Here is a 20,223-nt window from a genome sequence, read left to right on the forward strand (position 1 = left end):
TTTTTATATCATCATTATTCTATGTTCAACAACCAAGGATCACTTTTCCGAATTTACTTAGGTTAATACAGGAATTTCAACCAATATCTAACTTTAAAATTAATATGACTAGATCTACTTAATGTGATTGTAGCCGTATTAGTGCAATTGTGACAGAGAAAATTGAGTACTGTCCGTGATACTTTTTTTATTTGCACTAACATACAATTTTTCAGGACAAGCTTTCGGGATATGTCCCCTTCTTCAAGGTCCAAGCAGTACTGGAGGGGGGGTTGCTAGTCACAGAGGGGGTTGTAAAACTTTAGTATAATGAGTAAGGAAACCTATATCTAAATTCAGGCCATTATTTTCTATCCAATGCAAAAGGTGCAGTAAAGGATCTTATGTTGGTGAAACAGGACAGAAGTTGCAAACGAGGATGAATTTACACAGACATGCCATCAAGGAACATACAGAAGACAGTTTATGTACACCTGTGGGACATCACTTCTCACAACCGGACCACACTATAGAAGACCTCAAAGTTTTAGTTCTTAAAGGGAATTTCAGAACTATCCAGGAAAGGAAAACCTTTGAACTAAGAATGATAATTCTTTTTGACACAAAAAATAATGGCCTGAATTTAGATATAGGTTTCCTTACTCATTATACTAAAGTTTTACAACCCCCTCTGTGACTAGCAACCCCCCCCCCCCCTCCATTCCATAGCTCTCCCTCTGTCTTATCTCACTAACTCTTCTGTTATCTTTATTGCCATTGATTTGTATGTGTTTTTTTGTTGTTTTTTTTTTTTTTTCTCTTCTTTCCCTCATAGGTGTTTTTTTGTTTGTTTTGTTTTTACATTCTGCTTAAAAATTTGTAAATCAGTACTGCTTGGACCTTGAAGAAGGGGACATATCCCGAAAGCTTGTCCTGAAAAATTGTATGTTAGTGCAAATAAAAAAAGTATCACGGACAGTACTCAATTTTCTCTATGACTAGATCTGAAATATTAAATATACCAATATCCATGCATGAAGCTGAAATCTTAAAATTGTTATTTCCCTTTACCTTAACTTATTCTAACACAATTATCTCACTTTTCTTAATAAAATTTAATTAGACTTACTTAAATAGTCTTCTTTGTTTCAAGATTAAGAAAGATTAATGTTCTTCCCCCGAGTTTTATATGTCTTTCAAATGCTACTTCTAGGAGTTCCTATAGGATTTTTATTTTTTTGCGCTTTAGTCTATAATTGCACACTATATTTGGAAGGGACATTTTACTAGAGTAGCACAAACTACTTTATACCATTCCAAAAGATTGGGGGGACTTGACTTGGGGGGGGGGGGGGGGGTGACCAGAAAATATTTTGAGACATGGGCAAATTGGTTTGAATTTAAAACTACTACGTTATATAATGAAATAATCTCAGACTCCTAAGTAAAGCGAGTCAGAATATGGCATTATCTTTCAACATTTTGGTAGTGTTACTTACCTATTTGTTGTAGGTCCTCAGCCTCTTTTTTGGGTCTCCCCCTCCCCCCCTTTTTTTCCTTTCTTCTCTTTCCTTTTATTTAAACTTTCCTATTTTGCTTTCCCTCCTCCCTTTTTTTCCCAAAGGGGAGAGGCATGGAATAAAAAAATAAAGGTTTGTGTTTAAAGATAATGTAAGTTATAAGTTTGAAACATATTGTATATTTTAACTACATCTGATTTTAGGAAAAATTTTGCTAGCCATAGGAAGATGTGATTTAATGGCTGTTTTGATATTTTCCATGTGATTCGATATATAATACATTGTATTATTCTTCTGCCTGAAATAGCAATAAAATAAAAATGCAGTTCACTTCAAATATACATGCAGGTATGCAGTTTAATGCAAGTAAGCATGTAAGAATGCAGTTCAATGCAAGTAAGCATGTAAGAATGCAGTTAAATGCAAATACTCATGTAATTTTACAGTTTAATGCAATTTGCATGTAAATATGCAGTTTAATGCAATATGCATATACAGTGCCTTGAAAAAGTATTCATACCCCTTGAAATGATGCACGCCACACTTTCACACCACATTTTGTCATGTTACAACCAAAAACGTAAATGTATTTTAATGGGATTTTACGTGACAGACCAACACAAAGTGACACATAATTGTGAAGTGGAAGAAAAATGATTAATGGGTTTTCATTTTTTTTTTTTACAAATAAATATCTGAAAGTGTGGCGTGCATTTGTATTCAGCTCCCTTTACTCTGATAACCCTAACTAAAATCTAGAAGAATCAATTGCCTTCATAAGTCACCTAATTAGTAAATAGAGCCCACCTGTGTGTAATTTAATCTCATAGTTTCATAGTTAGTAAGGTTGAATAAAGACACCAGTCCATCCTGAGTTAGTGTCTACAATTGTCCCTATCCCTGTACATTGCACACTCACATTGGTCCCTACCCTCAAGGAACCCACAATCCAAGGTCCCCATTCATAGACTAGGGTCAATTTTGGATAGAGTACAATTAACCTACCTGCATGTCTTTGGATTGTGGGAGGAAACCAGAGTACCCAGAGGAAACCCATGCAGGCACAGGGAGAACATGCAAACTCCAGGCAGGTAGTGTCTTGGTTGGGATTTGAACCAGCGACCCTTCTTACTGCTAGGTGAGAGTGCTAACCACTACACCACTTTGCTGCCCAAATCTCAAAGTACATATACAGCTGTTCTGTGAAGCCCTAAGAGGTCTGTTAGAGAACCTTAGTGAACAAACAGCATCATGTAGGCCAGGAGAGCATTAATCAGAGAAGCAGCCAGGAAGCCCATGGTAACTCTGGAAGAGCTACAGAGATCCACAGCTCAGGTGGGTGAATCTGTCCACAGGACAACTATTAGTTGTGCACTCCACAAATCTGGCCTTTATGGAAGAGTGGCGAGAAGAAAGCCATTGTTGAAAGATAGCCATAAGAATTTCCTGTTTGCCATTTTCGAGAAACCACACAGCACACATGTGGAAGAAGGTGCTCTGGTCAAATGAGACCAAAATTGAACTTTTTGGCCTAAAATAAAAAACGCTGAAGGAGAAAAAAGTTGACGGAAAATCCGATCGTTTGGAACGTGATGACATTCGTTCATTACGATGGGACTATGTTGAGGCTAGTAGCCAATAGCTTTGGTCTCATAATTTAATCTGAGCATGCGTGGCACTTTGTCCAATCGGAATTCTCTACAAACAATCGGAAAAAGTCCAATCGGATTTTTTTGTCGGAAAATTTGAGATCCTGCTCTCAATTTTTTTTATTGGATATTTTCCGACAGAAACGGTCCAATCGGATTATATTGTTGGAAAATCCGATTGGATCGCTTCCGTCTGAATTTCCGACCGTGTGTACAGGACATTAGCATCCACTGAAAGATTTCTTGAACGTTTTATTATTAGATAGATGCACTGACTCAAATCCTGTAAACCTGTATAAACTATAAGCACTTCAATATGTCATGGTATCAGACTATTGTTAAATAGGCAGGATAGCCCCAATATACACAAATGGTTGGGCCCACACAGGGACATTTTCGTCAGAGCATCCTTAACATCAGTGTACATCAAGACTATTATTTATAGCACTGACTATTAAGTGGTAGTAACATCTAAATATTATTAGGTTCTAAGTGACTGGTAACTGTGTTCATGACTATTTTTACAGCTGCTTGCCTGGAATACAGATTTAACATGGACTGATATGTATTATATGTATATTCCTTTACTTTTACAGTTATGCTTTCTGTTTATAATAGTAAAATTATATTGTGAACATACAATAGGGCATTTTTTTAAGTTTTACAAAGTATCAGGTTTAACAAATTTCAAGTTAAAGTATTGTGGGTGCACAGCTGCAGCTTATAAATATTATCAAATTATGGACATACATGTTCTGCAAATACAAAGCAATATAATTATGCTAAAGGTTTCTCCTCTAACTTTTAATACACTTCATAGATTATTTCATATTTCAGTGCCGGCACACTTCCTGTAACTTTCCGCTGCTTGGAAGAGAATCTGAAGATCGACAAGCGAGTAACCCGTTTTGTTCTTCCTATTGGAGCCACAATCAATATGGATGGCACAGCCCTCTATGAGGCAGTGGCAGCCATTTTTATTGCTCAGATGAATGGCATTTCCTTGGATGCTGGTCAGATAGCAACAGTCAGGTAAACTGAATTGGTGTGACAGGAACATACTGACTTGTTAACATTTCGTAGAATTATAATTATTGTTGTTTCTTTCTTGCCTTGTAGTCTTACAGCCACATTAGCAAGCGTGGGGGCAGCCAGTATTCCAAGTGCTGGACTTGTCACTATGCTCCTCATCCTAACAGCTGTGGGTCTTCCAACTCAAGACATCAGTCTGCTCATTGCAGTGGACTGGCTACTGTGAGTAAACTGTTTTTTTATTCTTACCTTTTGGGAAAATTACAAAATATTATTTTAGAAATTTGACCTTCCTTTTTAAGACAGCTATAATGTAGCTAAGTGAAAGGAACTCCCAGGAAGAAACAGTTGCAAGCCAAATTGTTGCACCCAGCAGTTTTATGACTGGGTAATGTCTCCCTGACCAACATTCTCAGGAACACATCTGCCAGCCTAAGTGCTGGTTCACACAGGGGCGACACGACTTGCAGTGCGACTCACAGAGGCGATCTGCACATGACTTCAGCACCGACTTGCAAAACTACTTCTGTATAGAAGTCAATGCAAGTTACCTGAAGTCGCCCCAAAAATAGCACAGGAACCTTTTTCTAAGTCAAAGCGACTTGAGTCGCTCCCATTAGAACAGTTCCATTGTACAAAATGGACCGTGACTTGTCAGACGGTTAAGACGCCTGACAAGTCACCACTGTGTGAACCGGGACTAAGTCGGCCTCCACAATGCTTGATTGCAAAAACAAGTTAGAAATGCATACCGTATATACTCGAGTATAGGCCGACCCGAGTATAAGCCGAGGCCCCCAATTTACCCCCAAAAAACTGGGAAACCTATTGACTCGTGTATAAGCCGAGGGTGAGATATGCCTGTCCATCCCTGTGTGTGTGTGTCCATCCATCCATCCATCCCTGTGTGTGTGTGTGTCCATCCATCCCTGTGTGTGTGTGTGTCCATCCATCCATCCATCCCTGTGTGTGTGTGTGTCCATCCATCCATCCATCCCTGTGTGTGTGTCCATCCATCCATCCATCCCTGTGTGTGTGTCCATCCATCCATCCCTGTGTGTGTGTGTGTCCATCCATGTGTGTGTGTGTGTGTGTGTGTGTGTGTGTGTGTGTGTGTGTGTGTGTGTGTGTGTGTGTGTGTGTGTGTGGCCTTGTGTGTCCAGCCTACCTGTGTCCCGAGCCTCCGTCCGGTCCCGAGCCTCCGTCCGGTCCCGTCCCGTCCCGAGCCTCCGTCCGGTCCCGTCCCGTCCCGAGCCTCCGTCCGGTCCCGTCCCGTCCCGAGACTCCGTCCGGTCCCGTCCCGTCCCGAGACTCCGTCCGGTCCCGTCCCGTCCCGAGCCGAGCCTCCGTCCGGTCCCGTCCCAGGATCACCACTCTTCGTCGGCGCCCATTCCCCTGTTCAAATGCCGCGCCTCCCTGTCTGTGATAGGCGGAACACAATTTCCCAGCAGTCTGTGTTCCGCCTATCACGGACATCCTCTTATCCTCGTCCGTAGTATGAGGATGAGCGGATGTCCGTGATAGGCGGAACACAGACTGCTGGGAAATTGTGTTCCGCCTATCACAGACAGGGAGGCGCGGCTTTTGAAAGTTAGAATGGCCGCTGTCTGTCTGCTCGACACGCTGTTCGGGCAGACAGACGGCGATGACTCGAGTATAAGCCGAGGGGGGCACTTTCAGCCTCAAAAAAGAGGCTGAAAATCTCGGCTTATACTCGAGTATATACGGTAGGTGTTTTTGCCATGGTTTTGTCTTGAATTGATGCATTTCTGATGCATTTGCATTGCTTGCACCTGTGAAAAATGGACATGTGACTCAAAAAAGGTACCAAAAACACGAAGGTGATGTACTTTTGATGCTTTTTTGCTATGTTTTCTATTCATTTCAATAGGGAGGTGCACTTTGGTCCAATTTTTTAACATGCACCGAACATGCATCAGAAAACACCAACTGAAACGCAACTGACTGATGTGAAGAGTTCCATAGGATTTAAAGGGATGCATTTTTCATGCATTTTTGTTCCCCTTTTTTTAACTAAAAAATTGATCATTGTGATCAATGATCACCTTACGACTGCTTTCGTACTGCTGATGTGCATTTGCACCAAAATCTATAACAGTGTAAATGATTAGTGTTCCGCTTAATGAAGCTAGAGTTGTTTTGGGCAGTGGCGTAACTAGCATATCTGGAATCCAGTGCCAATAATTTTTAACATCTAACATGAAAAAAAAATTATAATTATTATTATAGGATTTATATAGCACCAACAGGTTGCTCATTAGAACTTACAATCTAGAAGGGAGGGTCAAGTGAAACAAAAGGTGATAACTGTGGGGGATGAACTGATGGAGAAAATGAAAATGCAGTTGTTAGGTGTGAATAGGATAGGCTTTTCTGAAAAGGAGGGTTTTCAGGGATCATTTAAAAGCTAATAGAGTAGGTGATAATTGGACAGATTGGGGTAAGGAGTTCCACAGGATTGGAGAGGCTCTGGAAAAGTCCTGGAGGCGAGCATGGGAAGAGGCGACGAAGGAGCTAGAGAGCAGGAGGTCTTGAGATGAATGAAGAGAACGATTAAGTTGGTATTTTGAGATTAGGCTAGTGATGTAGCTGGGTGCTAAATAGTGGATGGCTTTGTAAGTTGTGTTAGTATTTTGAACATAATTCAATGGGTTAACGAAAGCCAGTGGGGAGATTGACAGAGATGAGTAGCAGAAACAGAGCGATTGGAAAGTTGTTTGAGTCTGGCAGCCTATGTAGAGGTAAGCCAATGAGAAGGGAGTTGCAGAAGTCAATGCGAGAGATGACCAGGGTTTGAATTCAGAGCTTTGTTGTGTCAATGGTTAGAAAGGGGTGTATTTTTGAGATGTTGTGGAGGTTGAGGCGACAGGATTTGGACAGTGATTGGACATGGGGCTTAAAGGAGAGTTAAGATTCCAGGACAACAACCTAGGACCTTGGCATGCAGGAATGGGTTGATATTTGTGCCATCAGTTTTGACAGAGTGATCAGGGGAAGGGGCACGTGGTTGAGGAAAAATTATAAGTTTGGTTTTGGATAGATTGTGTTTGAGGAAGTGGTATGACATCCAGACTGATATATCTGTTATTAAATAAGTGAGGAGACTGAGAGAATGAGAAATATATTTGGGTGTCGTCATACAGAGACACCTTTTCTGTACAGACCCCCCTCACAGCCCAACTCCTTAGTACAGTACACCCTCACCACCACCAGCACATACCTCCTTCAGCACAGATTTCTCTCATCAACTTACTAGATGCAGGGGCAGTTTAGAGCTTGGGAAGTCCTTATCTTGGTTGTGTTGGTTGTGTCAGATCCAAGGAGGAGCGTCCCCTTGGCTCTGAATTTTGGTATTTATATTAATATGTGCAAAATGTTGAACTTTCACATCATCAAAACACAAACAATTCATTAAAAGCATTACATTTATTTAACAGGATTAGGATACATTGTTAAAGTTTGCTAAGAATTCAATAATCTTGACTGTAGGCTTATAGCACCTAATAAAAAAGCCTCCAGGCGTTATACCTAGTGATGGATGAACTTCCAACGGGACGTTTCGCAAACTCGAACCGCGAACACGGCCAAAAGTTTGCAAACCTTACGATTCGCAGCGGACCCCATTGACTTTAATGGCAGGCGAACCTTAAAAACCTCCAGGTCATACTTTCAGCCACAAAATACTTGCTGGCTGTGCACACATAGTCCCACAACATGGACACTGACATAACAAAAGTATTAAGTGAATCTGGGATCGACAACGACAAGCATTCATTTTTTTTATCTGTGAAATTATGACAATTCAGGAGCCCATGAAGGCCATGGAGGAGAGGCAAGGTCAGGGCAGGCTATGAAGGGGGTGCAGGAGATGATCAGGGCCACAGTCAGGGCAGCGCAGTCTGGTGCCAGTGTCCCAGTGCGCCAACCTGTGCTTGAGCCCCTCCCTCTGCCCGGCCCTTACCCCACCTATGCAGGGCCCCACTGCAGTGGTCCAGTGGTGCCAGTCCAGTGCTGATCCTCAGCCATGGTGCTGGCACTGCCTGATGATTGGCTTCTCCACTGCTATCTCCCTCACTGTCTGAAACCAGCACCACGATAGAGACTGAGCACTGACACCAGCACTGTGATAGAGAGCACTGACACCAGTACCGGGATAGAGAGCACTGACACCAGCACCATGAGAGCACTGACACCAGCACCGTGAGAGAGCACTGAGACCACACCAGCACCGAGATAGAGAACACTGACACCAGCACTGAGATAGAGAGCACTGACACCAGCACTGAGATAGAGAGCACTGACACCAGCACTGAGATAGAGAGCACTGCCACCAGCACTGAGATAGAGAGCACTGCCACCAGCACCAAGATAGAGAGCACTGACACCAGCACCATGATAGAGAGCACTGACACCAGCACCGTGATAGAGAGCACTGCCACCAGCACCGAGATAGAGAGCACTGACACCAGCACCATGATAGAGAGCACTGACACCAGCACCATGATAGAGAGCACTGAGACCACACCAGCACCGAGATAGAGAGCACTGACACCAGAACTGAGATAGAGAGCACTGACACCCCACCAGCACTGAGATAGAGAGCACTGACACCAGCAACTCGCTGCGGGACCCAAAAATATGACACCGCTCAACCTCTTCAAACAGGAGGGTACAGGCATATAATACGGTGTGCTTTTTTGCACAAGGAAGTGAGCCAAAGGTAGAAAAAAGGTCCGTGTGCTAGATTAAATAGATCGTTTATAGAGTTATGCATATACATGGTCTACTGGTCACATGTGTTGAATTCCTCCGAGATCCATGCCTCATTCATTTTTATAAATGTGAGGTAGTCAACACTGTCGTGAGCTAGGTGAGTGCGATTATCGGTCACGATCCCCCCTGCTGCGCTGAACGTCCTTTCGGACAGAACACTGGACGGAAAGCTAACAGTTCCATTGCAAATTGGGCAAGCTCTGGCCAGAGGTCAAGCCTGCTCACCCAGTAGTCCAGGGGTTCATCACTTCTCAGAGCGTCCACATCGGTCGTTAACCTGATGTAGTCAGACACCTATCGGTCCCTGATGCTGGATCCGGATGTGACCTGTCGATGGGTCGGCTGAAAGAATGACCTCATATCAGAAGTCACCAACACATCTTCAAACCGCCCTCTTCTTGCAGGCGCTGTTGGATTGGTACCCGCAACTCTTACTCTGGGAGTGGGAATTCCTCCTCTGCCAGCGCACGCAAAAGCAGAATGCAGCATTTCTCGAAGCAAGGCCTAGAAGTGCTCCATTCTGACAGCCCTCTGTGATGGTGATAACATTTCCACCATTTTGTGTTTGTACTGGGGGTCTAAGTATGATGCCACCCAGTACTGGTCCTTGACCTTTATGCTTTTTATATGGGGGTCCCTGTTAAAACACTGGAGCATGAAGGCCCCCATTTACACTAAACTGGAAGCAGTGTGGTGGCCTGTCTCCTGCTCATCATCCAGGATAATGTCGTCCTCCTCGTTCTCCTCTCCCCATCCATGCACAACAACAGGGATCCCAGAAAGATTTAAAGCATGCTCTTCTTGCTCCTCCTCATCCGCCCTGGCACCATCCTCCTCTGATTCCTGTTCAGACTCCTGTTGTTGACTTGTCTCAGATAGAGTAGCCCCCCCCTGGGAATTAATCCAGCATTGCGACTTCCTCATCTTCCTGCTCCTCCACGGCTTGATCAGTGACACAACGCAATGCACGCTCCATAAAGAAGGCATAAGGTACGATGGCGCTGATGGCGCCATGGCTGTGACTGACCAGTTTGGTGATCTCATCAAATGGCCACAGAAGTCTGCATGTGTCGTGCATGAGCAGCCACTGGCTCGGTGAAAAAAAACCAAGCTCACCAGAACCTGTTCTGCCACAGAGTTCGTACAGGTAGTGGTTAACTGCACGTTTCTGCTGGAGCAGCCTCATATAGAAGGTTGAGTTCCATCGTGTCGGTCAATCGCAAATAAGACGTCTGACCGGCAGATTGTGTCGCCGCTGAATGTCAGCAAGGCGAGCCATGGCCGTGTAAGATCTTCTGAAATGGGCCGAGATTTTTCTGGCCTGCCACAAGATGTCCTGGACCCCAGGGTATTTGACAACTAATCGCTGCACGACCAAGTTTAAGATGTGTGCCATGCATGGCATGTGTGTAATTTTGCCCTGTTTCAATGGCTAAGCAGATTGGCACCGTTGTCACACACCACTTTACCAACTGTCAAATTGAGCAGTGTTAGCCACTGATCTGCCTGTGAACGCAAAGCTGAAAGGAGTGCAGGGCCAGTGTGGCTCGTGGCTTCCAGGCACAACAGACGCAGCACAGCATGGCAACGTCTCACCTGGCATGTCGAATAGGTTCTGGGGATCTTGGGCGGCGCAGCGGAAGAGACGCTAGCAGCGGAAAAGGTGGAGTCATCCAAGGAGGATGGAGTAGGAGGAGGAGAAGAAGAGCCAGGCCTGCATGCAATCCATGGAGGTAAAACCAAATCTACACGAGTGCCACGGGTTACATGCTTGACGGCCGTCAGAAGGTTCACCCAGTGGGCAGTAAAAGCCATATACCTTCCCTGCCCATGTTTGCTAGACCACGTGTCTGTGGTCAGATGTATCTTGGCACCGACAATGTGTGCCAGAGATACATTCACTTGCCGCTGAACATGGCCATATAGCTCTGGGATGCCCTTCTGTGAGAAATACTTCCTTGCTGGGACCTTCCATTGTGGTGTTCCAATGGCCACAAATTTTTGAAAGGCCTCCGAGTCCACCAGTTTATATGGCAGTAGTTGATGGGCTATCAGTTCTGACAAGCCAGCCGTCAACCGTTGGGCAAGAGGGTTATCCGCCATCATCTTTTTTTAAGCTAGAACATTTGGCCCACAGAAGCCTGCCCTTTTCCAGAAAAACGGGAGGACGGCATGGTGGAAGGTGTAGTGGAGGACAATTGTGAGGAGAGAGGAGAAGGAGAAGTGGAAGACGAGGCTGGACGGTGAGAGCCTGGAATGTGGCTTTGTGGGTTCCGTTGCTCCCACTGGGCTCGGTGATGGCAGCTCATGTGCCTTCTTAAGGCGGTCGTCCCTAGGTGAGTGTTGGGCTTATCGCGACTTATGCGTTGACTGCAAAGATTGCAGATGCAAACACTATTGTCAGCAGCGGACACATTAAAAAAAGCCCACACTCCGTAGCCATGTGCCGGCATCCTGGGAGCGCCAGATGTAACTGTACATGGTTGATGCCTCGCTCCTGATACATTAGCAGTCTGGTTTGTCCCTCCTGTGCAATCTAAGTTCCGCCTGCTTCTCCTCCCTATCTGCTGGTCCATATCTCCCTCTGAAATCCCCTCCTCTTCCTCTCTTTTGGGCATCCATGTGACATCACTAGACATGTCATCATCGACGACACCTTCCCCACCGCTATAATTAGAGATCAGGGAGTAGGCAGCAACACCAGGACCAACCTCCTCTTTGAGCTGATCTGGGTACTGTTGTCAGACTGCTGAGTGGTGGTTGTTTCTACCTCCTCTTCCTGATCCAATGCCAAGAGTAGCTGCTCATAGGCAATGTCTTGTGATCGATCGGAAAATAATTCATGTGACTCAAGCGGAGGGTATATGATGGTGGTGGGGGTGTTGGTGGTAGTGTCTTTGTGGGTGCACACAGCAGAGAGTGAAGAAGAGGGCACAGATCGTGAGGATGAGGAGGGTGCAGAAGAGTAAGCCCTTGTACACGCGGTTGAAGATTTCCGATGGAATGTGTCCAATCAGAACGTTTTGTCGGATATTCCGACTGTGTGTGGTATGCATCGGACTGTTTCCGTCAGAGTATCCGTTGGACCAAATTTTACAACTTACCGGAAATATTTTCCGACAAACTGCTCCAATCGGACATACTCTGATCATGTGTAGAGAATTCCGATCGGACAAAGTGCCACGCATGCTCAGATCAAATTCCTACATCAAAGCTATTGGCTACTAGCCTGAACGTCCCATCGTAACAAAAATATGTCATCACGTTCTGAAAGATCGGATTTTATGACAACTTTGTTCGACCGTGTGTATGCAACAGTTTCGGACAAGATCCATCGGACAAAATCCGACGGACAAAATCCGACGGATTTGGTTGTCGGAATCTCCGACCGTGTGTACAAGGGCTAAGGCTGAGTGAGCCACTCAACCAAGTCTGGTGCATCCTTTGATGTAATTGAAAGCACCTTCTGCAATTTCCCATTTTGGCTCAAGCCTGTTGCTCCTGCCCTACCCCTACCACCCCTGCGGAAGGGCCTGCCTCTTCCTCTGCCTGTCATTTTTTAAATGACCCTGTGACAAAAGTCTCTAGAAAAGTGCAGTATGTATGTAGAAGAAGGTATATAACACCCCGCTGCAATCTGTAGTTTTGGAGGGCCACTGGTCTATCACACCAGTTATAATACTTTTTTTTTTATTGAGTTGGTCACTCTTTGTAGTATCACTGCAGAACTGCTCAGCAGTCACAATAGCAGTAGCTAGTGAATTGCATACTGTCTCTGCTCCAAACACCAAACTGTCCCTCCCTACACTGAGAAACGACAGCTGCAGAATCGGTCAGCAGCACAGAAGTGCAGTGCACTATAATATGCTTTCTATACTTGAAAGAAAGTATATTATACATGTACAACCCTATATATTGTACACCTATACCAGTCCTTAAAGGGACCTTTGTGGACCTAGTAGCTAGTGTTTTGCAGACTGTCCCTGCTCCAAAACACCAAACTGTCCCCTCAGTCCCTACACTGATAAAAGACAGCTGCAGAATCGGTCAGCATTCAGCAGCACAGCAGTTAGCAGTGCACCATAATATACTTTCTATATTTGAAAGAAAGTATATTATACATGTACAACCCTATATACTGTACACCTATACCAGTCCTTAAAAGGACTTTTGTAGACCTAATAGTAATAGCTAGTGATTAAACTGACTGTCCCTGCTCCACACAGCCTCCTTTCCCTACACTGACAAAAGACAGCTGCAGAATTGGGCAGCACTCAGCAGCACAGCAGTCAGCAGTGCACCATAATATACATTGTATATTTGAAAGAAAGTATATTCTAAGTGTATTACAACCCTATATACTGTACACACATACCAGTCCTTAAAAGGACTTTTGTGGACCTAATAGCAATAGCTAGTGATTAAATTGACTGTCCCTGCTCCACACAGCGTCCTTTCCCTACACTGACAAAAGACAGAATGTAAAATGGCTGCCAGATCAGGTCTATGTATAAGGTAGGGGGTATGTCCAATTGTCCATGTGCTGAAATGTCTCAATTGGCTGTCCTGTACCCCATGATGGATGTGTCATGGGTCAAAGTTCTTTGCAATGTAAACGCATATGTCCACCACGCGAACAGCGGCAGAAGTCCACCGGTTTGGCGCGAACTACCAAAATACCAAAAATCGCTGTGAACCGACCGCCGGGTGAGCTGCAAGGCCATCTCTAGTTATACCTCACATTTCCACTGACCATATGAACTGGATAAACAAACCCTGGTTAAAAGTATGGAACCCCCACTCTTGAAAAATGTATATTCAATTGTAGAAATGTGAAGAAAAAAATAATAATAATCACAGACATGCCTCAAAACTATTTTCATTTAAAATCTCAACCTTCTGGCTTTAAGAAACAGTTAAAGAAATTTAAAAATAAAGAGAACTATAGTCAGTTATCACTGTTTTTGGAGATCAAGCAGAGGAAACAAATGTGGAATCACTCAATTCTAAAGAAATTTTTATGGAATCACCATGTGCTTTGTAGTTCTATAAACAAACATCTGCATCAGATTACATTTCGAAAAATGATTGCCATTGTCACCAAACATCCTTTCAAATAATGGAATAAGAAAAGTATCCAAAATCTCAATATAAACTTGTGCATTTATTAAAGATTTAATGACTTTCATCCCCCCCATACTTTTACCTGACATGCAACCCCATATTATCAATGATTGTGAAAATTTGCATGGTTTCTTCAGGCAGTCACCCTCGTGAATTTCATTGGAACGGCACCAAACAAAAGATCCAGCATCATCACCCTGCCCAATGCAGAGTTGTGATTCATCACTGAATATCACTTTTATCCAGTCATCCACAGTCCATGATTGCTTTTCTTTAGCCCACTGTAACCTTGTTTTTTTCTGTTTAGGTGTTAATGATGATTTACATTAGTGCATATCAAATGGGGAGGTTGTTAAAGGGAAAAGTACTGGTAGACCAGGGAAGACATCAAAGCGTCCAGTTTGCTAACCCAAAAAAATGAAAAATAAATCCTGTTCCCTTAACCGCTTCCCGACTGCCTCACGTCGGCAAATGGTCACATACAGGCAGAATCATGTACCTGTATGTTGCCCTTTAAAAGGCCGCGGGGGCACGTGCCCGCAGGAAGCTCAGTGAGACGGGTCGCGGGTCCTGCGGACTCGATCACTGCAGGGATACCCGCAATCGCCTCACGGAGAAGAAAAACGGGGAGATGCTAAAGCAAACAAGCATCACCTGTTCTGCCTAGCAACAGTGACACTGATCTCTGTTCCCTGTGATTGGAGCAGAGATCAGAGATGTGTAAAACAGCCCCCCCCCCCACAGTTAGCAACACAACCCTAGGACACACTTAACCCCTACACTGCCACCTAGTGGTTAACCCCTTCACTGCCAGTGTCATTTACACAGGAATCGGTGCATTTGTATAGGACTGATTGCTGTATAAATGACAATGGTCCCAAAAATGTGTCAAAAATGTCCGATGTGTCCGCCATAATGTCGCAGTCATGATAAAAAAAATTGCATATCGCTGCCATTTAAAAAAAAAATAATAATAAAAATGCCATAAAACTATCCCCTATTTTGTAAACACTATAACTTTTGCGCAAAAATCCAATCAATAATCACTTATTGCGTTTTTTTTTTTTTTTTTTACCAAAAATATGTAGAAGAATACATATCGGCCTAAACTGAGGAAAAAAGTTTTTTTAGATATTTTTGAGTGATAATTATTATAGCAAAAAGTAAAAAATAATGATTTTTTTTCAAAATTGATGCTCTTTTTTGTTTATAACGCAAAAAATAAAAACCGTAGAGGTGATCAAATGCCACCAAAAGAAATCTCTATTTGTGGGAAAAAAAGGACGTCAATTTTGTGTGGGAGCCTCGTCGCACAACTGCACAATTTTCAGTTAAAACGACGCAGTGCCGAATCGCAAAAAGTGCTCTGGTTAGGAAGGGGGTAAATTCTTCCAGGGCTGAAGTGGTTAAAGCATGTTATACAGCACAGTGCTTGTGCTTGTGCTGTATCATTTGGACCCCTCTATCACCTGTAATACCTGGCTGATCCTGCGTGGCTATACCCTCCCCCCTGTAAACTGACCACAGTGTATTGACCTTGGTCAGTTTACGTGCCTTCATCATCCGCAGCCTGCTGTCTGTCTCCTCTGTGCTCTTTCCCCCCTTCCCTCCCTGCCTGTCAGCCCCATGTCTGTGCCTCTATGCTACCCAGCCCCCTCTTCTCCTGCTGCTCAAATTATAGTTAAAATTACCTAATCCTCTCTATGTATTAATGTAATGTTTATTTTTTAAGTGTTTCTTAAAGCTAGAAGGTTGGAATGTTAAATGAAAATCGTTTTGAGGCATGTCTGTAATTAGTTTTTTTCTTTTTACAAAATTAAACAATTGAATGAACATTTTCCACAAGTGGTGATTCAGGGATTGTATTTTACATTGGGGTTGATTTACTAAAATTGAAGCGTGCAAAATCTGGTGCAGCCATGGTAGTCAATCAGTTTCTAACTTCAGCTTTGTTTAACCACTTTCAGACCGGACCATTTTGCTGGTCAATGACCAGAGGTCTTTTTACAATTTGGCACTGCGCTGCTTTAACTGGTAATTGCGCGGTCATGCAATGTTGTACCCAAACGAAATTTGCGTCCTTTTTTTCCTACAAATAGAGCTTTCTTTTAAAGGTATTTGACTGACTCTGCGATTTTTATTTTTTGCGATATAAACATAAAAAGACCGCAAATTTTGAAAAAAAATGATATTTTCTAATTTTTGTTATTAGAAAAATCCAATAAACTCAATTTTAGTCATACATTTAGGCCAAAATGTATTCAGCCACATGTCTTTGGTAAAAAAAAAGTCAATAACTGTATATTTATTGGTTTGCGCAAAAGTTGTCACATCTACAAACTAAGGTACATTTTCTGGAATTTACACAGCTTTTAGTTTATGACTGCCTATCTCATTTCTTGAGGTGCTAAAATGGCAGGGCAGTACAAACCCCCCCCAAATGACCCCATTTTGGAAAGTAGACACCCTAAGGAAATTGATAAGAGGCATGTTGAGCCCATTGAATATTTTATTTTTTTGCCTCAAGCGATTGAATAATGACAAAAAAAAATGTTTTTTTTTTTTTTTACACAAAGTTGTCACTAAATGATATATTGCTCACACATGCCATGGTTATATGTGGAATTGTACCCCAAAATACATTCTGCTGCTTCTCCTGAGTACGGGGATACCACATGTGGTTGACTTTTTGGAAGCCTAGCCGCTTACGGGGCCCCGAAAGCCAAGCACTGCCTTCAGGATTTCTAAGGGCATACATTTGTAATTTCACTCCTCACTACCTATCACAGTTTTGAAGGCCATAAAATGCCAAGATGGCACAAAACCCCCACAAATTACCCCATTTTAGAAAGTAGACACCCCAAGCTATTTGCTGTATTTTATATTTTGCCACAAGTTGCGGGAAAATTACAAACTTTATTAATTTTTCACAAAGTTGTCACTAAATGATATATTGCTCACACATGCTATGGGCATATGTGAAATGACACCCCAAAATAAATTCTGCTGCTTCTCCTGAGTACGGGGATACCACATGTGTGGGATTTTTTGGGAGCCTAGCTGCGTACGGGGCCCCGAAAGCCAAGAACCGCCTTCAGGCTTTCTAAGGGCGTAAATTACACCCCAAAATAAATTCTGCTGCTTCTCCTGAGTACGGGGATACCACATGTGTGGGACTTTTTGGGAGCCTAGCCGCGTACGGGGCCCCGAAAACCAAGCACCGCCTTCAGGCTTTCTAAGGGCGTACATTTTTGATTTCACTCCTCACTACCTATTACAGTTTTGAAGACCATAAAATGCCAAGATGGCACAAAACCCCCCCAAATGACCCCATTTTAGAATGGAATATTTTATATTTTGCCACAAGTTGCGGGAAAATTACAAACTTTTTTTTTTTTTTCTATTAATTTTTCACAAAGTTGTCACTAAATGATATATTGCTCACGCATGCCATGGGCATATGTGAAATGACACCCCAAAATAAATTCTGCTGCTTCTCCTGAGTACGGGGATACCACATGTGTGGAATTTTTTGGGAGCCTAGCTGCGTACGGGGCCCCGAAATCCAAGAACCGCCTTCAGGCTTTCTAAGGGCGTAAATTTTTGAGTTCACTCCTCACTACCTGTTACAGTTTTGAAGGCCATAAAATGCCAAGATGGCACAAAACCCCCACAAATGACCCCATTTTAGAAAGTAGACACCCCAAGCTATTTGCTGAGAGGCATGTTGAGTCCATGGAATATTTTATATTTTGCCGCAAGTTGCGGGAAAATTACAAACTTTGCTGTTGCTGTCAATCAATAAGTATCTCACCAGAATTGCCAATGCTCCAAAGAATTCAAAGTCTTAGACAACAGTCAATATAGGGCAGTGTTAAAGAAAGTCTCTCTATATTTGTTATAGCGAAAAAACGCACAAATCAGAGTGAGGTTTGATAGTAACATTCATTCTCTATTATCTATTACCTTAGCTTTGTTGGCTGTTCAATCAGTTTTTTCCTGAAGAAGCCCATTCCGGGCGAAACATGTCGAGAATGATTGCAGCTTGCCTTCTTTTCACTCTTCTTGTTTGGTGAAAAATGGGATCAAACATGAATATGCTCTTTCTGGCAAATTGATGTCAAATCATCGTTTTTATGAATGTCTAAAATTGTGTATAGCTTGAATAAAATTGTAATATTTTATACATTAAGATTTTTTCTCTGCGAATACTTTTTGACTTGATACCGTTAAAGTCCCGGGGGTTGGTGATTCCCCGGCCCTCTTTTGGCCTCCCTCTTTTTTTGTTGTCAGCGTACAAATTGGTTTGGTCCACAATAGATCTATAGAGATCTTCGGTGAAAAACAGTGAGTAAAAGTCAAGTGTCGTAAAATCAACTGTTTCCACGTTAATGCCAGGTTGGCCAGTGAATGGGGGAAGTACGGATTCTGCAGAAGTGGTGGGCACCCAATTAGGATTGGCGAATTCTGCAGGAAGGGCACTATGGGTACGACGGGCCTGTCTTTGTCTTTGTCTTGGTGGCAGCGGGACACTACTTGTGCTTGCCACCTCACCAGCTTGAACTGCACTTATGGGACTCGCCACGTCACCACGTGCTACTGCAGTGCTGGATGTACGTCCAGGGTGTACTAGGCCACTGGTGCTTGCCAGTTCACCAGAAGGATGAGCGGCTCTAGTACGTCTCTGCTCCATACGAGTGACCTGCGGTTCCTCCACCTGAACAACAGAATACATTCGGGATCGGGTACACCTGCCCTTAACAGGGACCTCATCTCCGTCGCCAGAGCTATCTGTCATGGAGCCGCTGTCCTCTACAGGATTGTATTCTGAGCCTGAATCTGACAGATGAGTGACGTCCTCTTCACTATCTGTCATGCTCAGAAACGTGTAGGCCTCTTCACTAGTGTACCTTCGCTTTGCCATTTTGGGCTCTAAATTTAGGGGTACACTAGTGAGACTCACAGGTAAAAAAGCACCTAGGCTGTCAGCGACTGTATCAAAACGCTACAAAAAAAAACTGTTAGCGATCGCAGGGATCAAGCCTGACTCTGCGAACGCTGCAGTTATGTGTGTTGTGTTTTGTAAGTGACAGTGATCGATCGATACTGCACTTGGGTGGGCTGGGCTGGGCTTGGCGGAGGGGCTAAACGCAGGTGCTAGCAGGTATCTGGGCTGATCCCGCTAACAATGCATTTTGGAAAACCTAAAATGCTGGCAACGCTAATATAGATCTGATCAGATACTATATTACTAAGGGAGGTGTATGCTTTGCGCGTGGGTGTTAGCGGTACTGGCACTAACCTGACGCGGCCTGGGGCGACGCAGACCTTATCTGACCCTCAAACTTATATCACCCGCCGGGTGATCAGGGGGTTAAACCTTTATTAGGTAATAAATGGCGGGTGCCCTGAAACTATAAAAAATAACTAACCAACCAGCGTCACCTGTAACAGTTATATGGTGATCACTGGTGAAAGGGTTAACTAGGGGGCAATCAGAGGGCTTTATGCGGTAGTATATGGGGGTCCCTGACGCTATAAAAAGCTGCGGCGAACCTAAATACTTACCTGCCTAACTAGCGTCACCTGTGACACTAATACAGCGATCAGAAAAACGATCGCTTATTAGTGACACTGGCGACGGGGGGTGATCACGGGGTTAAACCTTTATTGGGGGGGTTAGGGGGGTAGCCTAGAGCTAAAGGGGGCTAACCCTAACTGCCCTAACAGTTATTACAGTCACAAATGACACCAATGCAAAAAAAAAATGCAATTGGTGTCACTGTGACTGGGGGTGCAGGGGTGATCGGGGGGTGAATGTGTGCCTGGCGTGTTCTACTGTACGTGTGGTGTGTTGGTGCAACTCACCGATCCTCTCTCCTCGGTGCCGGAAACGAAAAAGACCGACATGAGGAGAGATTACATCACTTCCTCTGCCTGTGTTTACATTACAGGAGAGGAAGTGATGTCACGCTGCACTTCCATTCGTCAGGAGCGATCGCGAGGGGGTGGCTATGAATGAATGGCCGCCCCCTCATCCTGGATCGCTCCTGAATGGATTCCGACCGCCGCTGGCACCGGGGGGGGGGCCCGATCGGGTACAGGTACGCCCATATGCCTGCCCA

General features: G+C 43.8%; 1 protein-coding gene across 1 annotated transcript in view; it reads left to right on the plus strand.

Moving 5' to 3' along the window:
* Positions 1–20,223, plus strand: part of LOC143933904 (excitatory amino acid transporter 2-like) — a 409,110-nt gene that overhangs the window by 361,762 nt on the left and 27,125 nt on the right. The window contains exons 8-9 of the mRNA XM_077457022.1: positions 3,986–4,180; positions 4,268–4,402. Of these exons, the coding sequence (XP_077313148.1) occupies positions 3,986–4,180; positions 4,268–4,402 (330 nt within the window). The remainder of the gene's footprint in view (positions 1–3,985; positions 4,181–4,267; positions 4,403–20,223) is intronic.

The sequence above is a fragment of the Lithobates pipiens genome, unplaced genomic scaffold (assembly GCF_037356315.1).
Source record: "Lithobates pipiens isolate NorthernLeopardFrog02 unplaced genomic scaffold, aLitPip1_a1.2 Scaffold_27, whole genome shotgun sequence".
NCBI classification, from domain to species: domain Eukaryota; kingdom Metazoa; phylum Chordata; class Amphibia; order Anura; family Ranidae; genus Lithobates; species Lithobates pipiens.